Below are 24,458 nucleotides of genomic sequence, written 5' to 3'. Positions count from 1 at the left end.
CTTGATGTGGGAGATGACGGCTGTGGCCTGATTTCTGAACCTCTTCCTGAAGTACTGCTCCTTCTGTGGGTTGGTGAACCCTCTGACCTCTGTCACCATGGAGACGCACTCAGCAGGGATCTGATTGGCCGCGGCGGGGCGCGTGGTTATCCAGAGGAGAGCGGAGGGAAGCAGGCTCCCCCTGATGAGGTTCACCAGCAGCACGTGCACTGAGGTGGACTCTGTGGGGTCGCTCAGGACTTGGGTTCGACTGAAGTCCAGAGGAAGTCTACACTCGTCCAGACCGTCAAAGATGAAGAGCACCTGGAGCTGTTGGAAGCTGCAGAGATGTTTGGATGGACTGAAGAAGTGGTGCAGCAGCTCCACCAGGCTGAACTGTGTGTCTCTGAGCACATTGAGCTCTCTGAAAGTGAACGGGAACAGCAGCTGGAGGTCCTGGTGGGCCCGGCCTTCAGCCCAGTCCAGACTGAACTTCTGAGTCAGCACTGTTTTCCCCACGCCGGCCACGCCCTTCGTCAACACAAATCTGATTGGCTCTTGTGAATGTGGGCGGGGTTTAAAGAGCTCTTCACATGTGATGGTCTCTGGAGCGGCCGGTCTCCTGGACGCCGTCTCCATGAGTCTGACCTCATGTTCCTGGTTGACCTCTGAGGCTCCGCCCTCTGTGATGTGGAGCTCTGTGTAGATCTGGGTCAGGGGGGCGGAGTCTCCTGCTTTAGCCACGCCCTCAAACACACGACTGAACCTCTGCTGAAGATGCTTCTTAATTTTATCTCTACAACCTCCAACAGTGTTTCCTGAATAAAGACATAAAGAACTGTCAACTCAAGCTCCTTCTGATTTGTGAAAACTTCTTTACAGCAGTGTCACAGAGTTGTGAGTAATTAAAGAAACTATAGGATTAAGTGTGATGCCACATCCAGGCACAAGACGCATCAGCTAATTGAAAGCAATGGACCTGTTTATAATTTTCAACATTTTTTATAATGATCCATCTTGCAAAAAGTCATTAAATGCTTGTAACAAAGTGTACAAAGCTGTAGTAAGAAGCTAGGCTTTCACAACACTGTTGATGAAGGGCAGTTAGAATTACCAGTGTGTGTATGTCTCACTACATTATGGTAGATTATTACTACATTATTGAAATATTTTATACAATTTGTGGATAAAAAACTGATTTTGATTTTGAAAGACTATTGTTTCTTGTTTAAAAAAACAAGCTTGAAATTAGCTATAAAGAAGGGACAGCTGTTCCTCAGGTGGATAAAACTCCCTCCTAATGTACGGGTCATAGTACTTTCTGTGAGCCTCAAACACCTGTAGACTTTTGTTACTGTGAAGTCAAGTCTGGTGTGGTCTGTTCCTCAGATGGACAGTAACAGAGTTCTTACTGTTCTGCAGGCGCTGGGCCAGCTGCTCCTGGTCCATCCTCCTCAGGAAGTCCAGGGTGATGTTCAGAACCTCTCTGCTGCTCTGCTCCTCCTCCTCACTCTCAGAGCATTCTGGGTAATCTGAGGCCAGGAGCCTGTGGAGCCTCTGCAGCTGCTCTTTGACAAAAGTCAGGACGTCCTCCTCCAGATGCTGGAACAGAACAATAAGAGAAGAGTTTTAGTCAAAGAGAGCACCTGAGGAGCACCCAGAGAACCCCACACATGCTGCGCTCGTGGGGTACTCACCCTGAATATGGCGTCCAGCTGCTCCTTTGGGCCTGGCTCCCTGTCAAACAATAAACTCATCATCATTTATTTATTCCAGACTCATGGTCCATAAAAGAACAGAATAAGACAGAGACAAGAGTAAAACAGGGTTATAAAAGACAGATCAGTGTTTCCATAAAGAGCAGTGTTACTGCACAGAACTAAACCTGACACTCACCAACATCACCACCACAGAGTTCACAGACTCATTTAGGCCACAGATGGATTTATACACCAGGTTTGTCATGAGAGTCTGAAAAGTTCACATGAGCCTGACAGAACAGGAGACTGGAACTATTGGCCCTGGACTTTTCAGCAGCATTCTGAGGACATCATTAGAAGATACTTTGAGCTTTTGCAGTGTGTCCTTCTTATATTTGCGCCACAGTGGGGCTGTATCATCGACTATATAAAGAAGTGTACTGAGGGAATGTGACATCAACCTGAGGGTTTGGCTCCAGCCAAATGAATCCAATCAAGGCTAATCTGAAGGCCAGAACCATATATGGAATTCTCAGCATGTGTTTCATAGCAACCAAAGAGCCAAGCAAGAGCGGTGGTGTTGAAGGTAGCAGTGCTTTTAAAATTTTATTTATTTTGATTTAACCAGGAAAAAATCCCGCACTGCTGGTTTGTGAGGGGACGGGTGCTTAGCAACACTGTCAATCAAACTTGTGGGGCTAGTGAGAGTGACTCTGATGAAAGAAGGCACCTGATTGGTCTGTTATTAATGTTCATATATTTGTTGTGGTGCAGGTGCGCTCCCCCGATCCACTATAGGTGAGTCAGGTGTTCCAATCACTTCCATGGCCACACGTGTTTAAAATCAAGCACGTAGGCTTGCAGACTGTTTCTACAAACATTTGTGAAACTCTCAGGAGCTCAGTGAATTCCAGCTTGGTATTGTGATAGGATGAAACCTGTGCAACAAGGCCAGTCTTGAAATTTCCTCACAGTTAAATATTCCACAGTCAACTGTCAGTGGGGTCATAACAAAGTGGAAGCAATCTGATGGACGAGTCTGGGTTTGGCAGTTGCCAGGAGAATGGTACTTATCTGACTGCACTGTGCCAAATGTAGTTTGGTGGAGGGGGTATTACCGTGTGGGGTTGTTTTACAGGAGCTGGGCTTGGCCCCTTAGTTACAGTGCAAGGAACTCTGAATGCTTCAAGCACACCAAGAGATTTTGGACAATTCCATGCTCCCAACTTTGTGGGAACAGTTTGGAGATGGCCCCTTCTTCTTTCAACATGACTGTGCACCAGTGCACAAAGTAAGGTGCATAAAAACATAGATGAGAGAGTTTGGTGTGGATGAACTTGACTGGCCTGCACAGAGTCCTGACCTCACCCCGATAGAACACGTTTGGGATGAATTAGAGCGGAGACTACGAGCCAGGCCTTTTCATCCAACATCAGTGTGTGACCTCACAAATGTGCTTCTGGAAGAGGGGTCAAAATTCCCATAAACACACTCCTGAACCTTGTGGACAGCTTTCCTAGAAGCTGTTATAGCTGCTGCTAAGGCTGGACCAGCGTCATATTTAAACCCTACGGAACAAGAATGAGGCATCATTTAAATTCATATGTGAGTCGATGCAAGTGAGCGAATACTTTTGGCCATATAGTCTGTAGGTGATGTATGGTGCGTGAGGACACAACTACAGTGTGCATTGTTGGGAGTCTGTCTGCCAATCATGGGATCACTGGCCTAATGTTCTACCAGCTGAGCTACTGTCGCCCCTGTCCAGATTACAAAAGCCTTACCTCTGGTCTTCAGGAGGATCTTCTCTAAAGTTTGGAGGAACGTCTTTGGAATCATCATGTTTCAGAGACCGAGAGCTGGGAGCAGGTTTAGGTCTGTGCTTAGACCCACGGTCAGGTCCAGGTGGGTCCATGTTGTAGATGCTGGAATCAGAAGAAGAGTCAGTTTGAACAGAACATACAGAGATGTCTCCTGTTACACTCAGAGGTCTGGTCTGTCCCCTCCCACTTAAACTTAAGTAGTAGTAATATTATTAAAGGAAAATATCATTGTTTTGTTTGGAATTGAACTAGGACTATTTTATCAATGACATTGATTTGCAGGTAATAATTAATACATTTTAATAAAAAAAAAAAAAGATATTGGATAATTTCTCACGGCACGTGTGCCGTGGCACAGTGGTTGAAAATCACTGGTCTAGATGCTTAAATTTATTTTATAATTTTGTGCTGTGCCACAGCTGCCCTGGGACGAATTGACAAAACCCAGGCTGTGAATCTGGCACACACACACACACACAGAGAGAGAGACACACACATGCATGCACACACGCGCGCACACACACACACACACACACACACAGGACTAGCTCTGCCCTTCACTTGGGTGTCTGAGCTGTACGTTGTAGCCTCAGGAAGATTAGTGTTATTTATTGGAATGGTTGTGTTTGTTCAGGACTGGGCGATGTGGCCACAAAAGTTATCACATGTCCTCCAGCTCCTTCTGGGGGACCCCGAGGTGTTCCCAGGCCAGCTGAGACACATAGTCCCTCCAGCGTGTCCTGAGTCTTCCCCGGGGCCTCCTCCCGGTGGGACATGAACACCTCCTGAGGGAGACGTCCAGGGGACATCAGAACAAATGTCCTCCCCTCAGCCGCTCCTCTCCACATGGAGGAGCAGTGGCTCTACCCCGAGCTCCTCCCTTGTGACCAAGCTCCTCATCCTATGTCTAAGGCAGCGCCCAGCCACCCTGCGGAGGAAACTCATTTCGACCACTCGTATTTGTGGTCTCATCCTTTTTGTATTTACCCAGAGCTCAAGACCAGAGGTGAGGGGAGGAAGGAAGAATGATGGTAAATCGAGAGCTTCGCCTTTGGGCTCAGCTCCTCTTCACCACAACTGTCCGATACAGCGACCGCATCACTGCCAATGCTGCACCGATCCGCCTGTCAATCTCACGCTCCGTCCTCCCCTCACTTGTGAACAAGACCCTGAGATACTTGAACTCCTCCACTTGAGGCAAAGACTCTCCACCCAACCAGAGAGGGCAAGACGCCTTTTTCCAGTCGAGATTCATGGCCTCAGATTTGGAAGAGCTGATCTTCATCCCAGACGCTTCACACTCGGCTGCAAACCGCCCCAGTGCACATTGCAGGTCCTGGTCTGATGAAGTCATCAGGACAACATCATCTGCAAACAGCAGAGATGATCCTGTGGTCCCCAAACCGGACCCCCTCCGACCCCTGACTGTGACTAGAAACTCTGTCCATAAACACAATGAACAGAACCGGTGACAGGGGCAGCCCTGGCGGAGTCCAACATGCACCAGGAACAGGTCTGACTTACTGCCGGCAATGCGAACACAGCTCCTGCTCCGGTCATACAGGGACCGGACCCCATACTCCCAGAGCGCCCCCCACAGGACACCACATGGGACACGGTCGAATGCCTTCTCCAGATCCACAAAGCACATGTGGACTGGTTGGGCAAACTCCCATGAACCCTCGAGCACCCGATGGAGAGTGTAGAGCTGGTCCAGTGTTCCACGACCAGGACGAAAAACCACAAACATTTTCAATTATTATTATTTTGGAGTTCTTGTTTATACTAGTATACAAACTAAAGCTAAGGCGGTATGTCCTGTTATTTACACACAAGTACTTCAACTTTATCTGAACACTAATCCAGTTTATTTATAACATAATCAGAAATACAATTCGAAACGGAGCTGTTAAGGCAAATTTTAGCTGAATTTATAGAGGTAATTTCTGCTTTATAATTCTGTTTACTATGAGTTTTACTGAGTCTGTGCATTGGTTATATTTTCTATAGGAGGAACGTAGATTAACATGATTACAGGTAAAAACAAATATAACAAAACCTCAGTATGTCCCATAGTGGGGAAATTTCAGTGTTGTAACAATAACAGTACAATATAACTCTTATTTTATAGAACACTTTTAAAAAAATGACGTTTACAAAGTGCTGTGCGCTCAGCATACAACAATAATACAAAAACACAATAACATGCAGGAAGTATACAAAAAGAGACTGAAGCAGAGCGCTGTTAACAGAATAATTCAAATATGATCAAACAATTCAATTAATAATAATAATAAATACATGTATTTAATGAAATAATAAAATCAAGTTAAATCCAGATTTTCAAAAAAGGCTAATCGTTAAAATTAAATTTTTAGAAGTGACATAAAAGATCCTCAGCAGGTCAATACAACATGAGGTGCCGGACCCAAAAAGGCTTGATCACTGTTCGTCCAGAGCCTCGACTTTGGAACAGCTGACAGGGACCTGCCTCGGACTGCGACAGGGGCAAACACATTTTTTGGATCCCATTCAAAAGTTGAAGGGGGCGCTGCAGAGTCATTTTTCAATATTTTTTCTTGGGGACTTTAAATTACAACATTTTTCACCAACCTTGAAGTTTTTCCATTTGTACTAATTTTGTCTGCTTATTCTTTTTAGCTGAAGGTGCAGCAGAGTCTAAGATCATATTATTGGTTTGAGAAAAGAGTTAAAAATCAAAGAAGCTGAGGTAAAAAGCTGGAGGAGAAGTTAAAAACATGGGAACAATAAGATAAACCATGCTTAAAGGATTATAAGGAGCTAAAACAACACCAAATAAAATTGCTATGTGCTATGACACACAAATATTTTTTATAAGAACGGTAATAGAATTTAATTACAAACTCCAGGTCAACATATTACAACTTGTGTTTGTTTGCTGCTTATTCAGAGATTTTAAATTTCACTAAAATTGTGTGCAAATAGATTTGTCTTTGTAAAACATTTTTTCTTGACTTCTCAGCTTTGGAGAGTCGCAGGTGTGATGTCAAAAAAGTATCAAATGTTTTTATATCAGTATTATTTTAAAAAACACGGCTTGGCTCAGTTAATTTTCTCTCTGTACAAAAGAATGAAGAAAAACTGAACCTGTTTTATATCATTAGAGTCAGAGAAGTGTTCTCCTCAGATCCAACACAGACAGAGGAACCATTTCTCCACACTGAAAACCCAGGAAACAGAGGCTCAGTGAAGGAGGAGCTGGAGGTGTGGAGGTGGAACAGTTTTCCATCAGAGAGAACCTCATAGAAGGACAGAGATCCAGCCTCAGAGTCCAGGAACACAGACACTCGACCTGAGAAACGGGGGACGGCGGAGGAGGAGGAGAGGTGGGTTTGTCTGTTGTTGTGATATAAATAGTAATTCCCCTCATGGATCCTCAGATTCCAGGACTGATCGTTGCCTCCAAACCAACACTCCTTATTTGGTCCTCTCCGTCTGATTCCTCTGTAACTCACTACTACATCAACCATCGCTCCGCCCCACTGCACCTCCCAGTAACAGCGCCCCCTCAGGCCAGTGCAGCTCAGGACCTGACGATAGTCTGTAAATCTGTCCTCATGATCTGGATACTGCTGCTCCTCTGTCACACAGGTCACTGTCCGTTTGTCCTCAGACAGTTTGATGTTTCTGTGAGCTGTGTTTGGATCCAGAGAAAACTCACAGGAATCTGAGGACACAAACACATGACATCACTTCCTGTTCCTGAGAATCTGAAAAGTTTTTCTATTTAATTTATATTTTAAATGTGTAAATGTCTCTAGACATATTTTTAGCTCAAATCACATTAATGTTGGAATAATGGAATCTGAGGACACAAACATGATGTTCTTTGACTATATTGTGAGCTGTAATAATCCATTGTAAAAAATAACAATCATGTCTCAAGTCTCGTACATCTCGTGTATGTATTTTTAGAATCACATGAATGTTTCCTCTGTAACTGTGAAGATTTAAAGTCTGATAAAGTGACATAATGTTAATGTTCCCATGAACTGAATGAAATACAGAGACTCACACTTCCTCAGACCTGGGACCATCCACTGTTCTCCAGCAGGATCCAACCTGAAACACACAAGTCCAGTTTAGACCAGACCAGAGACCAGGATCTGGACCGACCATGGACCAGAGACCCACTGAACCAGGACCCTCACCTGAGAGACTGCAGGGGGCAGTGGGGGTCGTCCCGTAGAGCGGTCAGGAGCTCTGCTGAGGGTCCTGGATGGTTGTAGCTGAGGTCTAACTCTCTCAGGTGGGAGGAGGCGGAGCTCAGAGCTGAGGCCAGAGCAGCCCCGCCCCTCTCTGAGACCAGACATCCAGACAGCCTAAAGACACAGAATTACACTCATGTGGACACAAGGGGGCAGAGTGCATCATGGGAGCGTCTCACCTGAGAGTCTCCAGTCTGCAGGGGGCGCTCTTCAGTCCAGAACACAGCAGCTCCACTCCTGAGTCCTGGAGGTCGTTGTTAGTGAGATCCAGATGTGTGAGACTGGAGGAGCTGAGGACTGAGGCCAGAGGAGCACAGCTGTGAGGAGACAGACCACAGCCACAAAGACTGAGGACAGAGAGGGACATTAGAGACTAGAACAGAGCTTCTCAAAGTGTGGGGCGCGAGACATTTCAGGAAATGTGTGCACATTAAGCGTGGTGGACATGTTTTCAGCAACAAACGTCCAGCGCCAATTCAGGATTAATCTCTACAAGAGCAAAGTAGAAGTTGAACAGCAGGTCTCTGTCCCCTCATGTCAAATATTGTCTCAGGTTTAGGACCTCGGCTTTGACCACTGCTCTGTGTGCTCTTTCCCTCCTTCACCTGTTCTCCCTCCTTGCACCTCACCCCCTCCAGGCTTCGTCCTCTCTGTGGATTTGTCCCATCTCCCCCTCCCTACCCAAGTCTTGTAAAACATTCTCTGCTAACTGACTCTTCATTTGGCTACACAAAGCATTTGAATAGTCTATCTGAAAGTGTCGCGTGTGCATTTAGAATATGGCCTCTTTTCTGCTTTGATCCCATGTGCTTATCTTGAAACATGTGAAATATGAGCGGAGTATTATGAGTCATCCCCACCAAATTTTGTATGTCTGCGACAAATAAATCATTATCATTCTCTACAAAACTTCTAAGGGGCGCTACTGCATTCAGTTTTGTATTTTCTCATACCAATCTGTTCATATTATTATTATTATTATTATTATTATGTATTTATTTATTTATTTTCACATTAAATAGCTTAAGAGCGAGAATTTTAACAACTGATTCAAATTTCACTGAAATTAGAGCCATATGTGCAAATGGGAGTAATTTAAAATTACTGAAATTTTGGGCAAGTTTTGTTGCTTCACTGTTCAGAGACCATAAGACTTGTGTCAAAATGTTGAATAATTTTTGATGTCCCACCCCCTGAGATAATTGTTACCAAATCTACTGATATATCGGCCAACCAAGGTTACAGTTGCACCAGGCCCCAACTATAACATTAGTTATATATTTGGAAATACGGCTGTCTGAAGGCCTCGGTCTCGAGGGTGCAGTTCGTCACAGAGTTTTACGCACAAGAAGCATTGTGCTCTGGGTGAATTGTATTTAAACTCTAAATGCCCTCTTGCACATAATTTTCTCCATTTTGTTTCCTTTTTTTTATGAATGCTCTAGAACAGGGGTCGGCAACCCGCGGCTCCAGAGCCGCATGCGGCTCTTTAGCACACCCCTAGTGGCTCCCTGGAGCTTTTTCAAAAATGAGTGAAAATGGAAAAGGAATGATTTTTGTTGTTGTTGTGTTTTAATATGGTTTCTTTAGGGGTAAAACCCTCGTTCATCTCAGCTGTGTGCAAATGCAACACATGAAAACTGTTTCAGCAGAACGAACAGATGAGCTGAAGCGGGGGTGGTGTCCGGTGCCTCCACCTGAGAAGCGCTTTCCCTGAAAAAAATAAACAAACAAAAAAACACATGCGCAGACGGACGCTCAGGATTCACGCTTCTGTCCGGATGCTGCACCAACTCAGAACCAGCCGCGGTCGAGCGCAGAGGACCAGAGCAGCCCGGACCTGTGGTCCACAGCACATTCTCACTTTTCCCGCACGGAACCAGCGCACAGATGAAGCACTGAAGCACTCGGACCCAGTCCTTTGCTCGCTGGTCTTGCTCGCCCCCGTCTGGAACCAGGACATGGAGGACGAAGCCTCCGGACCATCTGACCAACACTGGACCACCAGCCCCGTCTTGAGGAGCTGCTCTGACTGTTCCCGTGTGTTTGGCGCTGCTGCCCGAGCTCAGAGCTTCTGCTCTGATCTGATGTTGCGTACAAAGTTCTACATGCTGCTGTTTTATGAGTGCTCCTATGCACGATCAGAAGAAATGCGACTGCTGCTCTGAATAATCATTGTCGTCAAAGCAACAGGTAAACGTTGGTCGCACTTTCAGCGTCAGCTCCTAAAACTCCGTTTATCTCAGTTTACATGCAAATGTGAAACCGGAGTTTTCCAAAATCTCCACTCTAGCCGGAGTTTTTAGAAAGATTTGTTTTCAGAGGCGAATTCACCGTTTGCGTGTAAACGATGTGAACAAACGAAGGGAAATGTCTCCATTTTTTAAAAATACCCGTGTACGTGTAAACGGGGCCTAAATGACAAAGGAATAAACACTAACCACCCGAGTTCAGTGGCTGTTCAGTTCAGTATGAGAGGGTTGCAAAAGGGGTTTGTGTATCATGATGCTCATTTTGTATTTGTAGCCTACATAGTCATTTTAATAGTAGGGTTATAAAGCTAATATACTGACAGCCTGTGTTGCCTTCATATTAGGCTTATATAAGACTTTTAATTTTTTGCGGCTCCAGGCAGGTTTTGTTTTAGTTTTAGTTTTTTTGGGCCAATATGGCTCTTTGAACATTTTGGGTTGCCGACCCCTGATCTAGAATATTATTCATGTCTGTAGTATTTGGGCCAGCTCGCTCCTCTAATCTGTTAAAAGCCCTCATGTAGGCTCCACACATGAATTTAATTTGCAATCATGTAGCTGGTGTCACGGACATCAACTAATGGGGATCCGAATAAAATCAAAATCAAAAGCACCTCCTATGTGATGATTTTCACTTAAAGAAAAAAAAAATCATTACTGATGAGCTGTTATCTGTACTGTTGTGCTTATTCTTTGACACTTACTTACTTTATTTATTTTAAAATCTGTGAAGCAAAATCTAGTTTAAGAGTTATACAGTCTGAGGAAAGAGAGTGATATTAGAGACTAGAATCATGACAAAGGAGACTCACAGGACTTTGGTGGAGGCTCTGACCACCGGCAGCAGATTCAGGAGAGCTGTCTCTGAGCGCTGGTATTTCCTCAGATCAAACTCCTCCAGGTCTGAGTCTGAGGACAGTAAGAGGAAGGACAAAGTCGACCACTCAGCAGGAGACCTTAACCTGGAGAGCTCTCCTTCTCTCACGTATCTCTGTATCTGCTTCAACAGACTTTGGTCGTTCAGTTCGTTCAGACAGTGGAGCAGGTTCAGACTTCTCTCTGCAGACAGACCCTTTTCATTCAGCTTCTGTTTGATGTACTTTACTGTCTCCTGATTGGTCTCTTCACTTCCTGTTTGAGTCAGCAGACCCTGCAGCAGCCTCTGATTGGTCGGCAGAGACAGTCCCAGGAGGAAGCGCAGGAACAGATCCAGGTGTCCGTTTGGACTCTGTAAGGCCTGGTCCACAGCAGAGCAGTAGAAACCTGCCACATACTTTTTTGTCTTCTTTGTCAATTTGAAATGTTTCTTTGTTTTCTTGGAGCAGTTTTTTCTTTTTGAAATAAGAATCTCAGAGGAGTGTGGTGTCTCCAGCAGGTTCTTTCCAGAGCTGTAGAAGGTCTGATGGACGTGAAGAGCAGCCAGAAACTCCTGCACACTCAGATGGATGAAGCAGTAGACCTTGTCCTGGTACAGGCCTGGCTCCTCTCTAAAGATCTGTGTGTGAACACTCCGGAGTACACTGAGGCCGCTGCAGCGTCCAGCCCACACTCGCTCAGGTCACTCTCGTAGAAGATCAGGTTTCCTTTCTGCAGCTGCTCAAAGGCCAGTTTTCCCAGAGACTTCACCATCTTCCTGGTCTCTGAAGTCCAGTGAAGGTCCTCCCCTGATCCCTGGTGATACTTGATGTTCTGGACTTTGGCCTGCACCACCAGGAAGTGGACGTACATCTGTGTGAGAGTCCGGGGCAGCTCTGGTTCTGTTTGTTCCAGAAGTTTCTGTAGAACTGTGGAGATGATCCAGCAGAAGATCGGGATGTGGCTCATGATGTGGAGGCTGCGGATGCTCTTGATGTGGGAGATGACGGCTGTGGCCTGGTCTCTGAACCTCTTCCTGAAGTACTGCTCCTTCTGCGGGTCGCCAAACCCTCGCACCTCCGTCACCATGGAGACGCACTCAGCAGGGATCTGATTGGCCGCGGCGGGGCGCGTGGTTATCCAGAGGAGAGCGGAGGGAAGCAGGTTTCCCCCTGATGAGGTTCACCAGCAGCACGTGCACTGAGGTGGACTCTGTGGGGTCGGTCAGGACTCGGGTTCGGACTGAAGTCCAGAGGAAGTCTGCACTCGTCCAGACCGTCAAAGATGAAGAGCACCTGGAGCTGTTGGAAGCTGCAGAGATGTTTGGATGGACTGAAGAAGTGGTGCAGCAGCTCCACCAGGCTGAACTGTGTGTCTCTGAGCACATTGAGCTCTCTGAAAGTGAACGGGAACAGCAGCTGGAGGTCCTGGTGGGCCCGGCCTTCAGCCCAGTCCAGACTGAACTTCTGAGTCAGCACTGTTTTCCCCACGCCGGCCACGCCCTTCGTCAGCACAAATCTGATTGGCTCTGGTGAATGTGGATGAGCTTTAAAGAGCTCTTCACGTGTGATTGCGGTCTCTGGAGCGGTCGGTCTCTTGAATGTGGTTTCCAGGAGTCTGACCTCATGTTCCTGATTGACCTCTGAGGCTCCGCCCTCTGTGATGTAGAGGTCTGTGTAGATCTGGGTCAGAAGGGCGGAGTCTCCTGCTTTAGCCACACCGTCAAACACACGACTGAACCTCTGCTGCAGATGCCTCTTCAGTTCATCTCTACAAACTCCAACAGTGTTTTCTGAATAAAAAACATGATATTAAACCCATTATAATAAAACCACAGTATAATGCCCATACCTACTATTTACTGTAAGTAACATGTTTCAATTGCTCAAAATGACACTTTAATAAACCTGAAAACTTGTCAAGTTTATACAATACAGCTGTAGCCTTGAGAGCTAACTAGGAGGATCTGGGACCAGGCTTAAAGTAAATTGTACTATCTCTGTCAAGTCAGAATTCCTCTGAAATATTCCTGTATCAGCTATTTTTCATGTAATAGTTTTTAGTGCTTTGCCCCTTATTTCAGTAGAAATCCTTTTTCACATGAAAGCCACAAATGGCCTTTACCATTCCATAAGTTGCTATCAAGCAGGTCTTACAGAACCTCACTTGCCCAAAAGTTTTTACAAGACGAAAGCACTCATCCACACAACAATAGAATAGAACTGTTTTCTTGTATGTGTTGTTTGGTGGGCTAAGCCTGCCTGAATGAAGTGTGTTAGAGACACAATTCAGTTTTATCTTGTCACAGACAAATAACGCTGTATCCTGTTATTGCCCATTCCACCGTTCAGTCACACCTATCAGAACTCTGGGAGGCAGAGCCTCGTCCCAGACTTTAGTTTCTATGACATATAGAAAAAGTGAGTCTTGTCTCACCAGGCCAATAAAATGGCTTGTCATTTATGATAAAAATAAAAATTCTGATCCTTTGATGTTAAATTGATGTCAAACTGAGTGCTCCATCCTTAACTTGAGGTAATTATTTGTTCATCTTCTCAAGCCTCTGTTTGTGTGTGTGTTCATGTGTAGGTTTGTTGTGGTGATTTATTGTTCCCTAAAAAGCCACAGTATCATTGTTGTGAAGGCACTTACCAAAACTGGAACAGTTCAGCCAGTCCTGTGTGTTGCAACAGTAAACTCCTCCCCTCACTCCCTGAACATCAGTGCTGTGGAGGGTACTATATTCATGTTAAAAACGGTACGCATCAAATACACATTCCTGTTCTCATTTTGACAATGGCAGCCCTTTTGGCATCCAATTCTTTGTTCACACACTGTCATATGTCTTTGTCTTTGTAGATGAATACTGTTGCCCTGACCACGCACAGGGCTGGGTCTCCGTGGGCCTTGGTGACAGCTGCTGTGGGGGAGTTCCTTACTCTGTGAGAGGTGGCCAGCTCTGCTGTGATGGGACCCTCCATGATGGCTATGGGCTCCAGTGTTGTGGAGGCAGGGTTGTTGATCATTCTTTGGTCTGCTGCAGTGATCATGAGAAAGCAGAGGTGCACACATACATTCAGAGTAAGTAAGACTTTAAGCAAATTATTAAAAATGTGTAACTAAGAGTAGAATAAATCTACCGTAGACACATGGGGCAGGAACGAAGGGTCGTTTCCCTTTCCTACCCTCCTGCCGTGTCCCAAAGCACCCGGATACCACCGCACAGATGGGACAGTCAGAGTGTGTGGATGTGAATGTATGTGTGTGTCATTAGACATCTTTGTCATGGCAGATGATGATAAAATACACTCAGGATAGCACTGTTGAGGGCACTGCCAAGCACACAGCAGGCCAATAGACACTCATCATCCCTCTCCATAGACACACAGAACTCTCACACAGACACACACCTAGTCAACAGGGTGCCCTCTGCAGGCTTCACTTAGTGGTGAGTGCCAGAGACAGACACGTGGACTCTATTCATCACACATAAACAATGGCCCCATATGGGCCAGTCTATAGTATTTCATTACCTTCTGCAATCCCACATAGACTTTCTCTCTTTTTAAAAAGTTCCACATAAAAGGTTATTTGGTTAATAAAACAATTTTAAAACCCTTTCACAATTATGTACTGTATGTACTTCATCTCGTTATATCGGTACAAACAGATAAACTCTCTCCAGTGAAGTACTTCACTGGGGTAAGTAACAAAGTAACAAAATATTACTTTTCATAATGTTGTGTTTGTGCTCGTACCACAGTTGAAACTCTATTTTGTTTTTTATTCTCTCTGTGCCTATTGTGCATCCTGGCCTCTGGCCCAGTACCTTTCTTTCCCTAACAATTCTCTCTTTCAAGTCATCATCTTCCCCCTCCTTTATGTGCCCCCTTTCCATCCACTCATCAGTCATTAGCGTTAGCATCCCCATTGAGAACATATGGTATGATGGATCGTAGGGCTAGCAGCACTAGCGAGGCTAAGGGCCATTTGCCGGGTGCATTGCACTGTCGGGGAGCCCTGGGGCCAGCTATGCAACCTCGACCCCACACGTCTGTTTCAAGACACTCGCACTTAGGCACACATGTGCAAACAGCAACACCGATTATGAGAGAAAATACTTAACCTTGGCACCAGTCACTCTCACTGTGTTCTCTCACCATCTTCTTCTAGATTAGTTCTTTTAAGTCATTATGTTGAGACAAAGTTTAGGCTGCAAGAATTGAAAATAAATAACTATTTGTGAAAGTTATAAAGCTGAAAAAATAAATAATAATATTATGAAAGATTTGTTAAATAATAGATTCACCAAAAATCACAGTAGATAAATAAAAGTGTAAAGAACAGTGGAAGAGAGTGAGCACAGGGGGTGGACAGAGGAGCTGTGAAGAACTAGATGGAGCAGATTAAAGGAGGAGTGAAGGGTATCCCATTGTGCCCAGCTGATAGACTAGGTTAGGCTGATGTGATTATGGGGTCCCTGAAGTGCGATCTATCACACATTACCGTCCACACTGTCAACAACCATACACACACACGGCAGGGGAACCGCAATGCCAGGAGACAGCCGTCTGGCAACAGATACCAGCACCGGCTTGAGCGCACACACGCACACACTTACACACTTACATTTACTTATGAGCACATATATGTATGTGCACATAATGTATGGCAAAATATTCAAATGTACAATAATGTACACACCTTTAACAAAGATCAGATAAATATGTCCCAACATGCATTATGCGCTCATACATGTAATCTGGACTATTACATTGGAGTCATCTAATGAAAAATATTTCACCAAACCTGTCAAAAACAATCACAACCAACAAACGCAGGGCAGTCAGCAGTACTTCTTAAATCTGTTTTCTTGGGCTTCAGAAAATGTAACCACAGCAACCTTCATTTAAAGTCCATGAACTCACCATAACATGATCAAAACATGTAACTCTACAACATTATCATTAGCAAAAAGATACATAGTAGATCTACTCTACTGTATATTAGGTACATGGTACTGTTGGTACTGTTACCTGTGTTATTTTGAGCACAGTAATATTTATATGAACTGATCTGAAGTGACATTGATGAGTGAGTGCTGCAGCTGCGTCTGTGTCACTGACGTGCTGCTTTCTCTCTGTGGCCACTGTGCATGTGGGTTTCTTTAGAGGTTAACATCTATATAACATTAGTGAATCATCAGCAGTACATTCCACAGGCTCAAGAGCAACTTTCCACAAGTTTTTGTCTCAGTTATGCAGTCTAACACCTTCTCTCATAGCTCTGCCATGAGACTTTAAAGGACTTTCATTTTGCTTTCAAGATTAAGCAAAGTTTATTTTCTGATATGGGTACCTAAGTTTGCTCCTGTGTTATAGTTTGATTGAACTTTTAAGCTCGTCATTTGCCTCTCTTTCTTTTCCTCTAAATTTGTAGTTTAGATGTTTTGCTTCGACTTAGGTGGGATTAGAAAATATTTGTGCATGTTGTTATGTCTTTGCCCTCCCCNCAGGAAACACCCAAACCATAAAAAAAGTGCGACTTATAGTCCAAAAAAACGGTATGATTGATTGATACTGAACCCACATCGTGTCACCACACAAGTCATAATTCCACTCAAAACTGTGCAGTGTTTCCCACAGATTCTGGGAGACTGTGGTGGAAAGATTTTAATAATTTCTTTTATACAATTTGTAGAGAATAAATGATGTTTGTTTTGCTGATATTTAATCTTAAAACTGTCCTTTTAGCCCAGTATAGTTACTTTTAAATGTCTATGATGAGACAATGGGCAACAAAGTGTGATTTTGTGATGCTGATGTAAAGTCCAGGTTGTTTTTAGACTCTGTGGGGCCACCATAGTCTCCTCTAATGATAAACCCTGATGTTTACACTCCTTTAGTCCATTTCTATATGACATTTCAATGGCAAAACGTTTTATCATTTTATTCTGTATTTACATCCAAAATTGTGCTTCTAATAAAATCTGTCCTTCCTTTGAACAGCCTCCGCTCAGATGCATTGACCTTTGACCTGTGCCCTCCAGGGCTGGTGTGGTGACTGGGGGCACTGGAGCGATGTCTGAAAGGAGGAGCATGGAGGGAGCTACAGCCCAGAGCTTCAGGCCTGGCGAGCTCTGTCTGTGGAAACCTGGCGGTGATAACGAGCGGTCAGAGTTTGTCGGCGGTGTACGATTTAACACACTTCAGATCCAAACGCTGCGCTGGATTCTGACAGGAACGTTTCATTGGTCCGGGACACTGCACCAGACTGGATCCCTGTACATGGGCTTGGCTTCCAGTGTCCAGGGTTAAAGGGGCACTATGGAACTTTTTTGGTGGGAGGTCTGCCATGCTCGACTCATGGAGGTGTTATGGCTTTGAAGGTTCAAGATTTTATTGTTATTGTCGTAGAAAACAGTGGAATTAAGTTTAAAGCATCAAACTCTACATAGTTTTGATGTAAAGTGAAATACTAAAAGTGCAAGAGCCTCACCACAGCCCATAAATAACCCTGTGTAAACATGAGCACAATAATGACATTCAGAGCAGCACATACACAATAACAGTCACAGATTTAGCAGCAGCAATTGCCAGGGATGTTCCACAGATATGGCTTTAACATACACAACTTGTTTAATTTTCTGTCAGTGTTGTTTTTAATACCCTCAAAAACATTCATTCTTACTGTGCTCTCCATAGATCTGACCTGTAACTGCTCATTTTAATAACGCGTCACTGTTGGACAATTCTGGCAAAGCGACGGGCGACGAGCAAACAGACCCTCCACCGGAAGTTACACAGTGCAGCTTTAAAATGTCAAAGCACCAGTTTGGGACAAAGGTTCATTTTAAAACCACTCCAACTTTGTCAACAAATTGTCCCAAGTAATCATAAAAGTCTTAAGTGAATTTAGTATCATTCAAAACAACATATAGTCACACAAAAACAATAATATAATAATAAGTTCTGAAGAAATAAATGGCATCTTGGTGCTGAATCTTCTCCACATAGACTTGGTCACAGTGGATAGAGACTAGGGGTGGGCGATATCTCGATATATTTAAAATATCGAGATATGAATTCTGACATAGCTTATATATCGATATCATGCTTATATTCAGTTTTGATTTCGCCACTTCACTTGTTTGTCTTCTCTCTCGTCGCCTCCGCCTCCCTGATTTTGTTCGCTCGTGTCTCCTTCTCTCCTCACTGTTGCCGTGAACGCCGAAAGTTGGTGCCAGTGAAAAGCTTCAAGCACCAAAAACCTTTTCCACCATTTACAGACAAAACCATCAGCAGCACATCCTCATATTCCACCGAGTCCGTCCTTTAGTCTGAAAGAAACTAAACGAGCTGAGCTGCATGAGAAGTGCTGTTTATGCACATGAGCCATGCGCTTAAGTTTAGTTTCTGTAAAATGTAAACACACGTGAGCAAAACTGCATTATAATCTCAAACGGGCTGATGTGGCTCTACCGTCGTTATGTTTTATATATTGTAAAGTTAGCAATGTAAACTTATTTATGCAGAAGATTTTAATGAATAATCTGCTGCAGTGTCACTTGTACAATAGTGTTTTAATCGTTGGGTTTGATCTGCAGTGGATTGTGGGATTAAACCTCAGAGCTCCTGACGCTGGAACATGGAACTGTTAAAATAATGAACATCCTGAGCTTCTTCTGCTGAAGGAGCTCATGGTTCTGGTTCTGGTTCTGGTTCTGGATAACAGAGTTAATGCAAAGATGAGCTTGTGTTGAGTTGTTTTATTTATGAATAAAAAGAAGGAAATATGTTTTATTTCTTTTATTTTACAGTTAAATTATTATTTATGTAATTAGTTGTTGTTTTTTTGTAATCTTAAATGTTCCTATATGAACTGCTGACCTCTTACACTTCAGTAAAAAAAAAAAAAAAAGTGGAATTTGGCAGATTTGTTTTTGCAGTTTTCAGTTTTAGGGGGTTATTTTTGTACAGATATCGAGATATAGCAAAATATATCGAGATATTTTTTGATCCATATCGCCCAGCCCTAATAGAGACTTTAAATTATTAAGACTTTTATTATTATTTACAATGACAATGAAGACACAAGTAGGAGGTGAGGAAACAGCCAGTGTCCAGTGTGAAAACTGAGAGACTGTTTTCCTTTGGATTCACCTCCCAGAGACTCAAAACAGAAGAAACACCAAGTCCTGGAAGCTCTGCTGTGTCTGTGCTCCAGGAGATGTTCTACACTGGACTGTAAGGGTCTGTTTACACGAGAACGCTTGTGGGTAAAAACTCCTAAATATTTCATCAGAAGTGTCTTTCGTTTAGACGGTGACGGCGTTTTTGGGGCTTAAAAACACAAAATGTGAAACCAGCCTCCAGAAAGTAAAAGTTGAATACGTGTTTACGTCACAAACACACAATATCACATCGTGTATCACAGCACCACCTAGCTGCCTGGCATGATACACAATCAAATTCCACACACTTTTGCGTCACCGTATCCACGCAGATTTCCTCCCGAAAACACTCGTTTAAACGCAGGAATAAAAAGTGAAGACGCGATGCCACTTTTGCGTCTTCTGTTCGACCGTCGTCATATAAACGTAACCTAACTGAAGACTTTCATTTAAATTTGAGTCATTATTATTTATTTGAGCATCAGTCAAAATCTTTTAAAGAGAAAGCTGTTATTTCTGTTTTTAAGGTAAGTACATTTATTCCCTTTTCCTTAATATCACGATAGTCACATTTTGAAGTAAAGTTACATTCAAACAGACACAACTCGGAGGATGTTTTTGTAATTCTAGTTTATTGTGAGAGTCAAAGCCCTGTGTGTGCAGAGACGTCACAGGAGAACATCTGTACAAGCCAAAGCTCAGGGTACGTTCTGTTATTTACACAGAAGTACTTCAACTTCTCTTCACACTGATCCAGGCTGGTTTATTTACAACATACAGTATTTAGAACATATTTAGGGATCTTCTAAGGTTAATTTAAACTGACTTTGTGGAGGTAATTTGAAGTGAATGATGCTGTGTCCGAGCTTTATCTGTGCTGTTGTTGTTCATATGTTTTGCATTAAGAGGAACATCAATACAAGGAAAGGTTAAGAAAACAGAGCCTTTATTTGTCCCATAATGAGGAAATTCCAGGAGTAGAATACAAAGTAGTAAAATAAAATGTACACGACAACAAAGGCAGCAGTGGAACATAACAAAGTAGAAGTAGTAAAGTACTGTACTGTATACATTTTAGGTATTTAGGTAGTATAACATTTTCTTAAATCACTCACATTGTCCATTCACATTCACCAACATGTTCTGATCCTTAAATAGACCATTCCACATCCCTGATCACAAGAACAATCTCTAGTTCTAAACTTCGAGGTGGATGAATGTATAAGGAACAGTGTGATTGGTTGAACAGGTTTTCACACTTCAGACTCCGCCCCTGCAGCCGTCTGTTTGTATCAGAAACACCAGGCTGTAATCAGTGAACAGTGCTGTGAGATGTCACCAAGTACCTGGAATTACACTGCCCACTGGAGCAGGACACATCCATTGTTATACATGTTTGACCACAAAACTGCAAATGTACCTTTCACTTAAATGATATAAATGACTAGAACAACAGATAATGCTGTTAAAACACCATATAAGGTTAAGTAGCAAAAAAAAGTGGATTTAATGTTTAGTTCCGCTTTATTTATAGATGTAAATTATTTGACCCTCAACATTTCATATTTCTTTACTACAAAAATAAAACAAGGTATGGGATGAATTTGAATCTAGTCTAACTTCAGTTAAGTTTTTATTTTCACAGACATTATTTTTGGTCATTATACTTACATGATTTCCTTATTTCTGACTATAACTATTTCCCTTTTATCTTTGACCTTTTTATATATTTCAGCATTTTTGTTAGTTGTTTTGTCATTTTTAAACACGCTCACATTGACCCAAAGACTTTTTTTTTTTTCCTTCCTGTTCTCTTAGGGCAGGTCAATCAGATCCAAAAATTAATTTTCAAACTAATTCTCACCAGGCAAGAAAATACATTTTTAGGTCTGATTGACCCGCCCCAAGAGAGCGGGAAGGAAAAAAAAAATCTTCAGGTCAGTGTGACCCCGAGGAGCGTGAGTCATGTGGATTGGGACAGACTCATGTGTTTATTTTGTTTTTACATTTTTTTGTATTTTGATGGAAAGAATCATTAGATCAAAAAAGAGTTACATATGGTGCTCTCTTCAGATCCTCCACAGACACAGAGGAATCTTCCTTCCACACTCCAAACCCTGGAAACAGAGGCTCAGTGAAGGAGGAGCTGAAGGTGTGGAGATGGAGCAGTTTTCCATCAGAGAGAACCTCACAGAAGGACAGAGATCCAGCCTCAGAGTCCAGGAACACAGACACTCGACCTGAGGGACAGTGAGAAGGGGAGGAGAGGGGAGTGTCTGTGTTGTTGTAGCAGAAACTGTAACGTCCATAATAGATCTTCAGACTACAGGACTGATTATTGTTTCCAAACAAACACTCCTTTCTCTTGTCCCGTCTCATTCCTCTGTAACTCACTGCTATATCAACCCTCCCTCTCCACTGCACCTCCCAGTAACAGCGCCCCCTCAGGCCAGTGCAGCTCAGGACCTGACAGTAGTCTGTAAATCTGTCCTCATGATCTGGATACGGCCGCTCCTTTCTCACAAAGGTCACTGTCCGTTTGTCCTCAGACAGTTTGAGTTTTCTGTGAGCTGTGTTTGGATCCAGAGAAAACTCACAGGAATCTGAGGACACAAACACATGACATCACTTCCTGTTCCTGAGAATATGAAAAATTATTTGTTTTATTTTCATTATATTGTGAGATGTAGTAATGCAAATGGATGGAACAGTCAAAACTAAACGAAAAAGAAAAGAAAATAAAGAAATATTTTTGCAACTGAAAGCACTCACGCAGATATTTCCTATATCACTGAAAGGACTTGATACCTGATAAATTTACATAATGTTAATATGTAAAATGAATGAAAATGAAATACAGAGACTCACACTTCCTCAGACCTGGGACCATCCACTGTTCTCCAGCAGGATCCAACCTGAAACACACAAGTCCAGTTTAGACCAGACCAGAGACCAGGATCTGGACCGACCATGGACCAGAGACCCACTGAACCAGGACCCTCACCTGAGAGACTGCAGGGGGCAGTGGGGGTCGTCCCGTAGAGCGGTCAGGAGCTCTGCTGAGGGTCCTGGATGGTTGTAGCTGAGGTCTAACTCTCTCAGGTGGGAGGAGGCGGAGCTCAGAGCTGAGGCCAGAGCAGCCCCGCCCCTCTCTGAGACCAGACATCCAGACAGCCTAAAGACACAGAATTACACTCATGTGGACACAAGGGGGCAGAGTGCATCATGGGAGCGTCTCACCTGAGAGTCTCCAGTCTGCAGGGGGCGCTCTTCAGTCCAGAACACAGCAGCTCCACTCCTGAGTCCTGGAGGTCGTTGTTAGTGAGATCCAGATGTGTGAGACTGGAGGAGCTGAGGACTGAGGCCAGAGGAGCACAGCTGTGAGGAGACAGACCACAGCCACAAAGACTGAGGACAGAGAGGGACATTAGAGACTAGAACCTCCACACAAGAGTTTAAATACAGTCTGGACTCACAGGACTTTGGTGGAGACTCTGACCACCGGCAGCAGATTCAGGAGAGCTGTCTCTGAGGCCTGGTATTTCCTCAGATCAAACTCCTCCAGGTCTGAGTCTGAGGACAGTAAGACGAAGGACAAAGCCGACCACTGAGCAGGAGAATTTAACAAGAGAAGTAGTCCTCCATTCCTGTACATCTGTATCTCCTCCACCAGACTGTGGTCATTCAGTTCGTTCAGACAGTGGAGCAGGTTCAGACTTCTCTCTGCAGACAGACCCTTTTCATTCAACTTCTGTTTGATGTACTTTACTGTCTCCTGATTGGTCTCTTCACTTCCTGTGTGAGTCAGCAGACCCTGCAGCAGCCTCTGATTGGTCGGCAGAGACAGTCCCAGGAGGAAGCGCAGGAACAGGTCCAGGTGTCCGTTTGGACTCTGTAAGGCCTGATCCACAGCAGAGCGGTAGAAGGCCTCAGACTCAGGACTTTCAGATGAGTGTGGTGTCTTCAGGAGGTTTTCTCTGTAGCTGAAGAAAGTCAGATGGACATGAAGAGCAGCCAGAAACTCCTGCACACTCAGATGGATGAAGCAGTAGACCTTGTCCTGGTACAGGCCTGGCTCCTCTCTAAAGATCTGTGTGAACACTCCGGAGTACACTGAGGCCGCTGCAGTGTCCAGCCCACACTCACTCAGGTCACTCTCGTAGAAGATCAGGTTTCCTTTCTGCAGCTGCTCAAAGGCCAGTTTTCCCAGAGACTTCACCATCTCCCTGGTCTCTGGAGTCCAGTGAAGGTCCTCCCCTGATCCCTGGTGATACTTGATGTTCTGGACTTTGGCCTGCACCACCAGGAAGTAGACGTACATCTGTGTGAGAGTCCGGGGCAGCTCTGGTTCCTCTGTTTGTTCCAGAAGTTTCTGTAGAACTGTGGAGAGAATCCAGCAGAAGATCGGGATGTGGCTCATGATGTGGAGGCTGCGGATGCTCTTGATGTGGGAGATGATGACTGTGGCCTGGTCTCTGAACCTCTTCCTGAAGTACTGCTCCTTCTGCGGGTCAATGAACCCTCTGACCTCTGTCACCATGGAAACGCACTCAGCAGGGATCTGACTGGCTGCGGCGGGGCGCGTGGTTATCCAGAGGAGAGCGGAGGGAAGCAGGTTCCCCCTGATGAGGTTCACCAGCAGCACGTGCACTGAGGTGGACTCTGTGGGGTCGGTCAGGACTCGGGTTCGGCTGAAGTCCAGAGGAAGTCTGCACTCGTCCAGACCGTCAAAGATGAAGAGCACCTGGAGCTGTTGGAAGCTGCAGAGATGTTTGGATGAACTGAAGAAGTGGTGCAGCAGCTCCACCAGGCTGAACTGTGTGTCTCTGAGCACATTGAGCTCTCTGAAAGTGAACGGGAACAGCAGCTGGAGGTCCTGGTGGGGCCGGCCTTCAGCCCAGTCCAGACTGAACTTCTGAGTCAACACTGTTTTCCCCACGCCGGCCACGCCCTTCGTCAGCACCGCTCTGATTGGCTCTGGTGAATGTGGGCGGGGTTTAAAGAGCTCTTCACATGTGATGGTCTCTGGAGCGGCCGGTCTCCTGGACGCCGTCTCCATGAGTCTGACCTCATGTTCCTGGTTGACCTCTGAGGCTCCGCCCTCTGTGATGTAGAGCTCTGTGTAGATCTGGGTCAGGGGGGCGGAGTCTCCTGCTTTAGCCACGCCCTCAAACACACGACTGAACCTCTGCTGCAGATGCTTCTTCAATTTATCTCGACAAACTCCAACAGTATTTCCTGAATAAAGACACAAAGAACTGTTAACTCTGGTCCTCCTGAAAACGACTTTACTAGAACAGAGTCACAGAGGAGAGTATTAGCTACTTTACAATGTAAAGTTACATCTCAAAAGTAATATTGCAGTGATGTTACGTCTGGTGTCTGTTCCTCAGGTGGATAAAACACCCTCCTAATGTACGGGTCAT

General features: G+C 44.4%; 2 protein-coding genes across 2 annotated transcripts; both read right to left on the bottom strand.

The window, feature by feature from the left end:
• On the bottom strand, positions 1–12,077 carry LOC129408331 (protein NLRC3-like). Its single transcript, XM_055151691.1, has 2 exons — positions 11,360–12,077; positions 1–65 (listed from the first exon to the last, which is right to left on the bottom strand). The coding sequence occupies exon 1, from the start codon at positions 11,946–11,948 to the stop codon at positions 11,442–11,444; it is 507 nt and encodes a 168-aa protein (XP_055007666.1). The 5' UTR covers positions 11,949–12,077; the 3' UTR covers positions 1–65; positions 11,360–11,441.
• LOC110153582 (NLR family CARD domain-containing protein 3-like) lies at positions 6,613–24,458 on the bottom strand. The gene is made up of 7 exons (XM_055151407.1): positions 24,452–24,458; positions 22,509–24,270; positions 22,273–22,440; positions 7,932–8,099; positions 7,696–7,866; positions 7,560–7,606; positions 6,613–7,211 (listed from the first exon to the last, which is right to left on the bottom strand). The coding sequence occupies exons 1-7, from the start codon at positions 24,456–24,458 to the stop codon at positions 6,637–6,639; spliced, it is 2,898 nt and encodes a 965-aa protein (XP_055007382.1). The 3' UTR covers positions 6,613–6,636.

The sequence above is a fragment of the Boleophthalmus pectinirostris genome, unplaced genomic scaffold (genome assembly GCF_026225935.1).
Source record: "Boleophthalmus pectinirostris isolate CB_2022bp ecotype Guang Dong unplaced genomic scaffold, ASM2622593v1 HiC_scaffold_16, whole genome shotgun sequence".
Taxonomy (NCBI): Eukaryota; Metazoa; Chordata; class Actinopteri; order Gobiiformes; family Gobiidae; genus Boleophthalmus; species Boleophthalmus pectinirostris.
This window is presented reverse-complemented; position numbering and strand designations above follow the sequence as displayed.

Bases quoted from the DNA above. Each gene is read 5' to 3' on its own strand.
- LOC129408331 (XM_055151691.1), bottom strand. From the start codon at position 11,948: ATGGTGACGGAGGTGCGAGGGTTTGGCGACCCGCAGAAGGAGCAGTAC.
- LOC110153582 (XM_055151407.1), bottom strand. The intron at 22,441-22,508 runs GTGAGTCCAGAC...CTCTGTCCTCAG, and splicing joins AGAGTCTCCACCAAAGTCCT to TCTTTGTGGCTGTGGTCTGT. The intron at 7,867-7,931 runs GTGAGACGCTCC...CTGTGTCTTTAG, and splicing joins TGCAGACTGGAGACTCTCAG to GCTGTCTGGATGTCTGGTCT.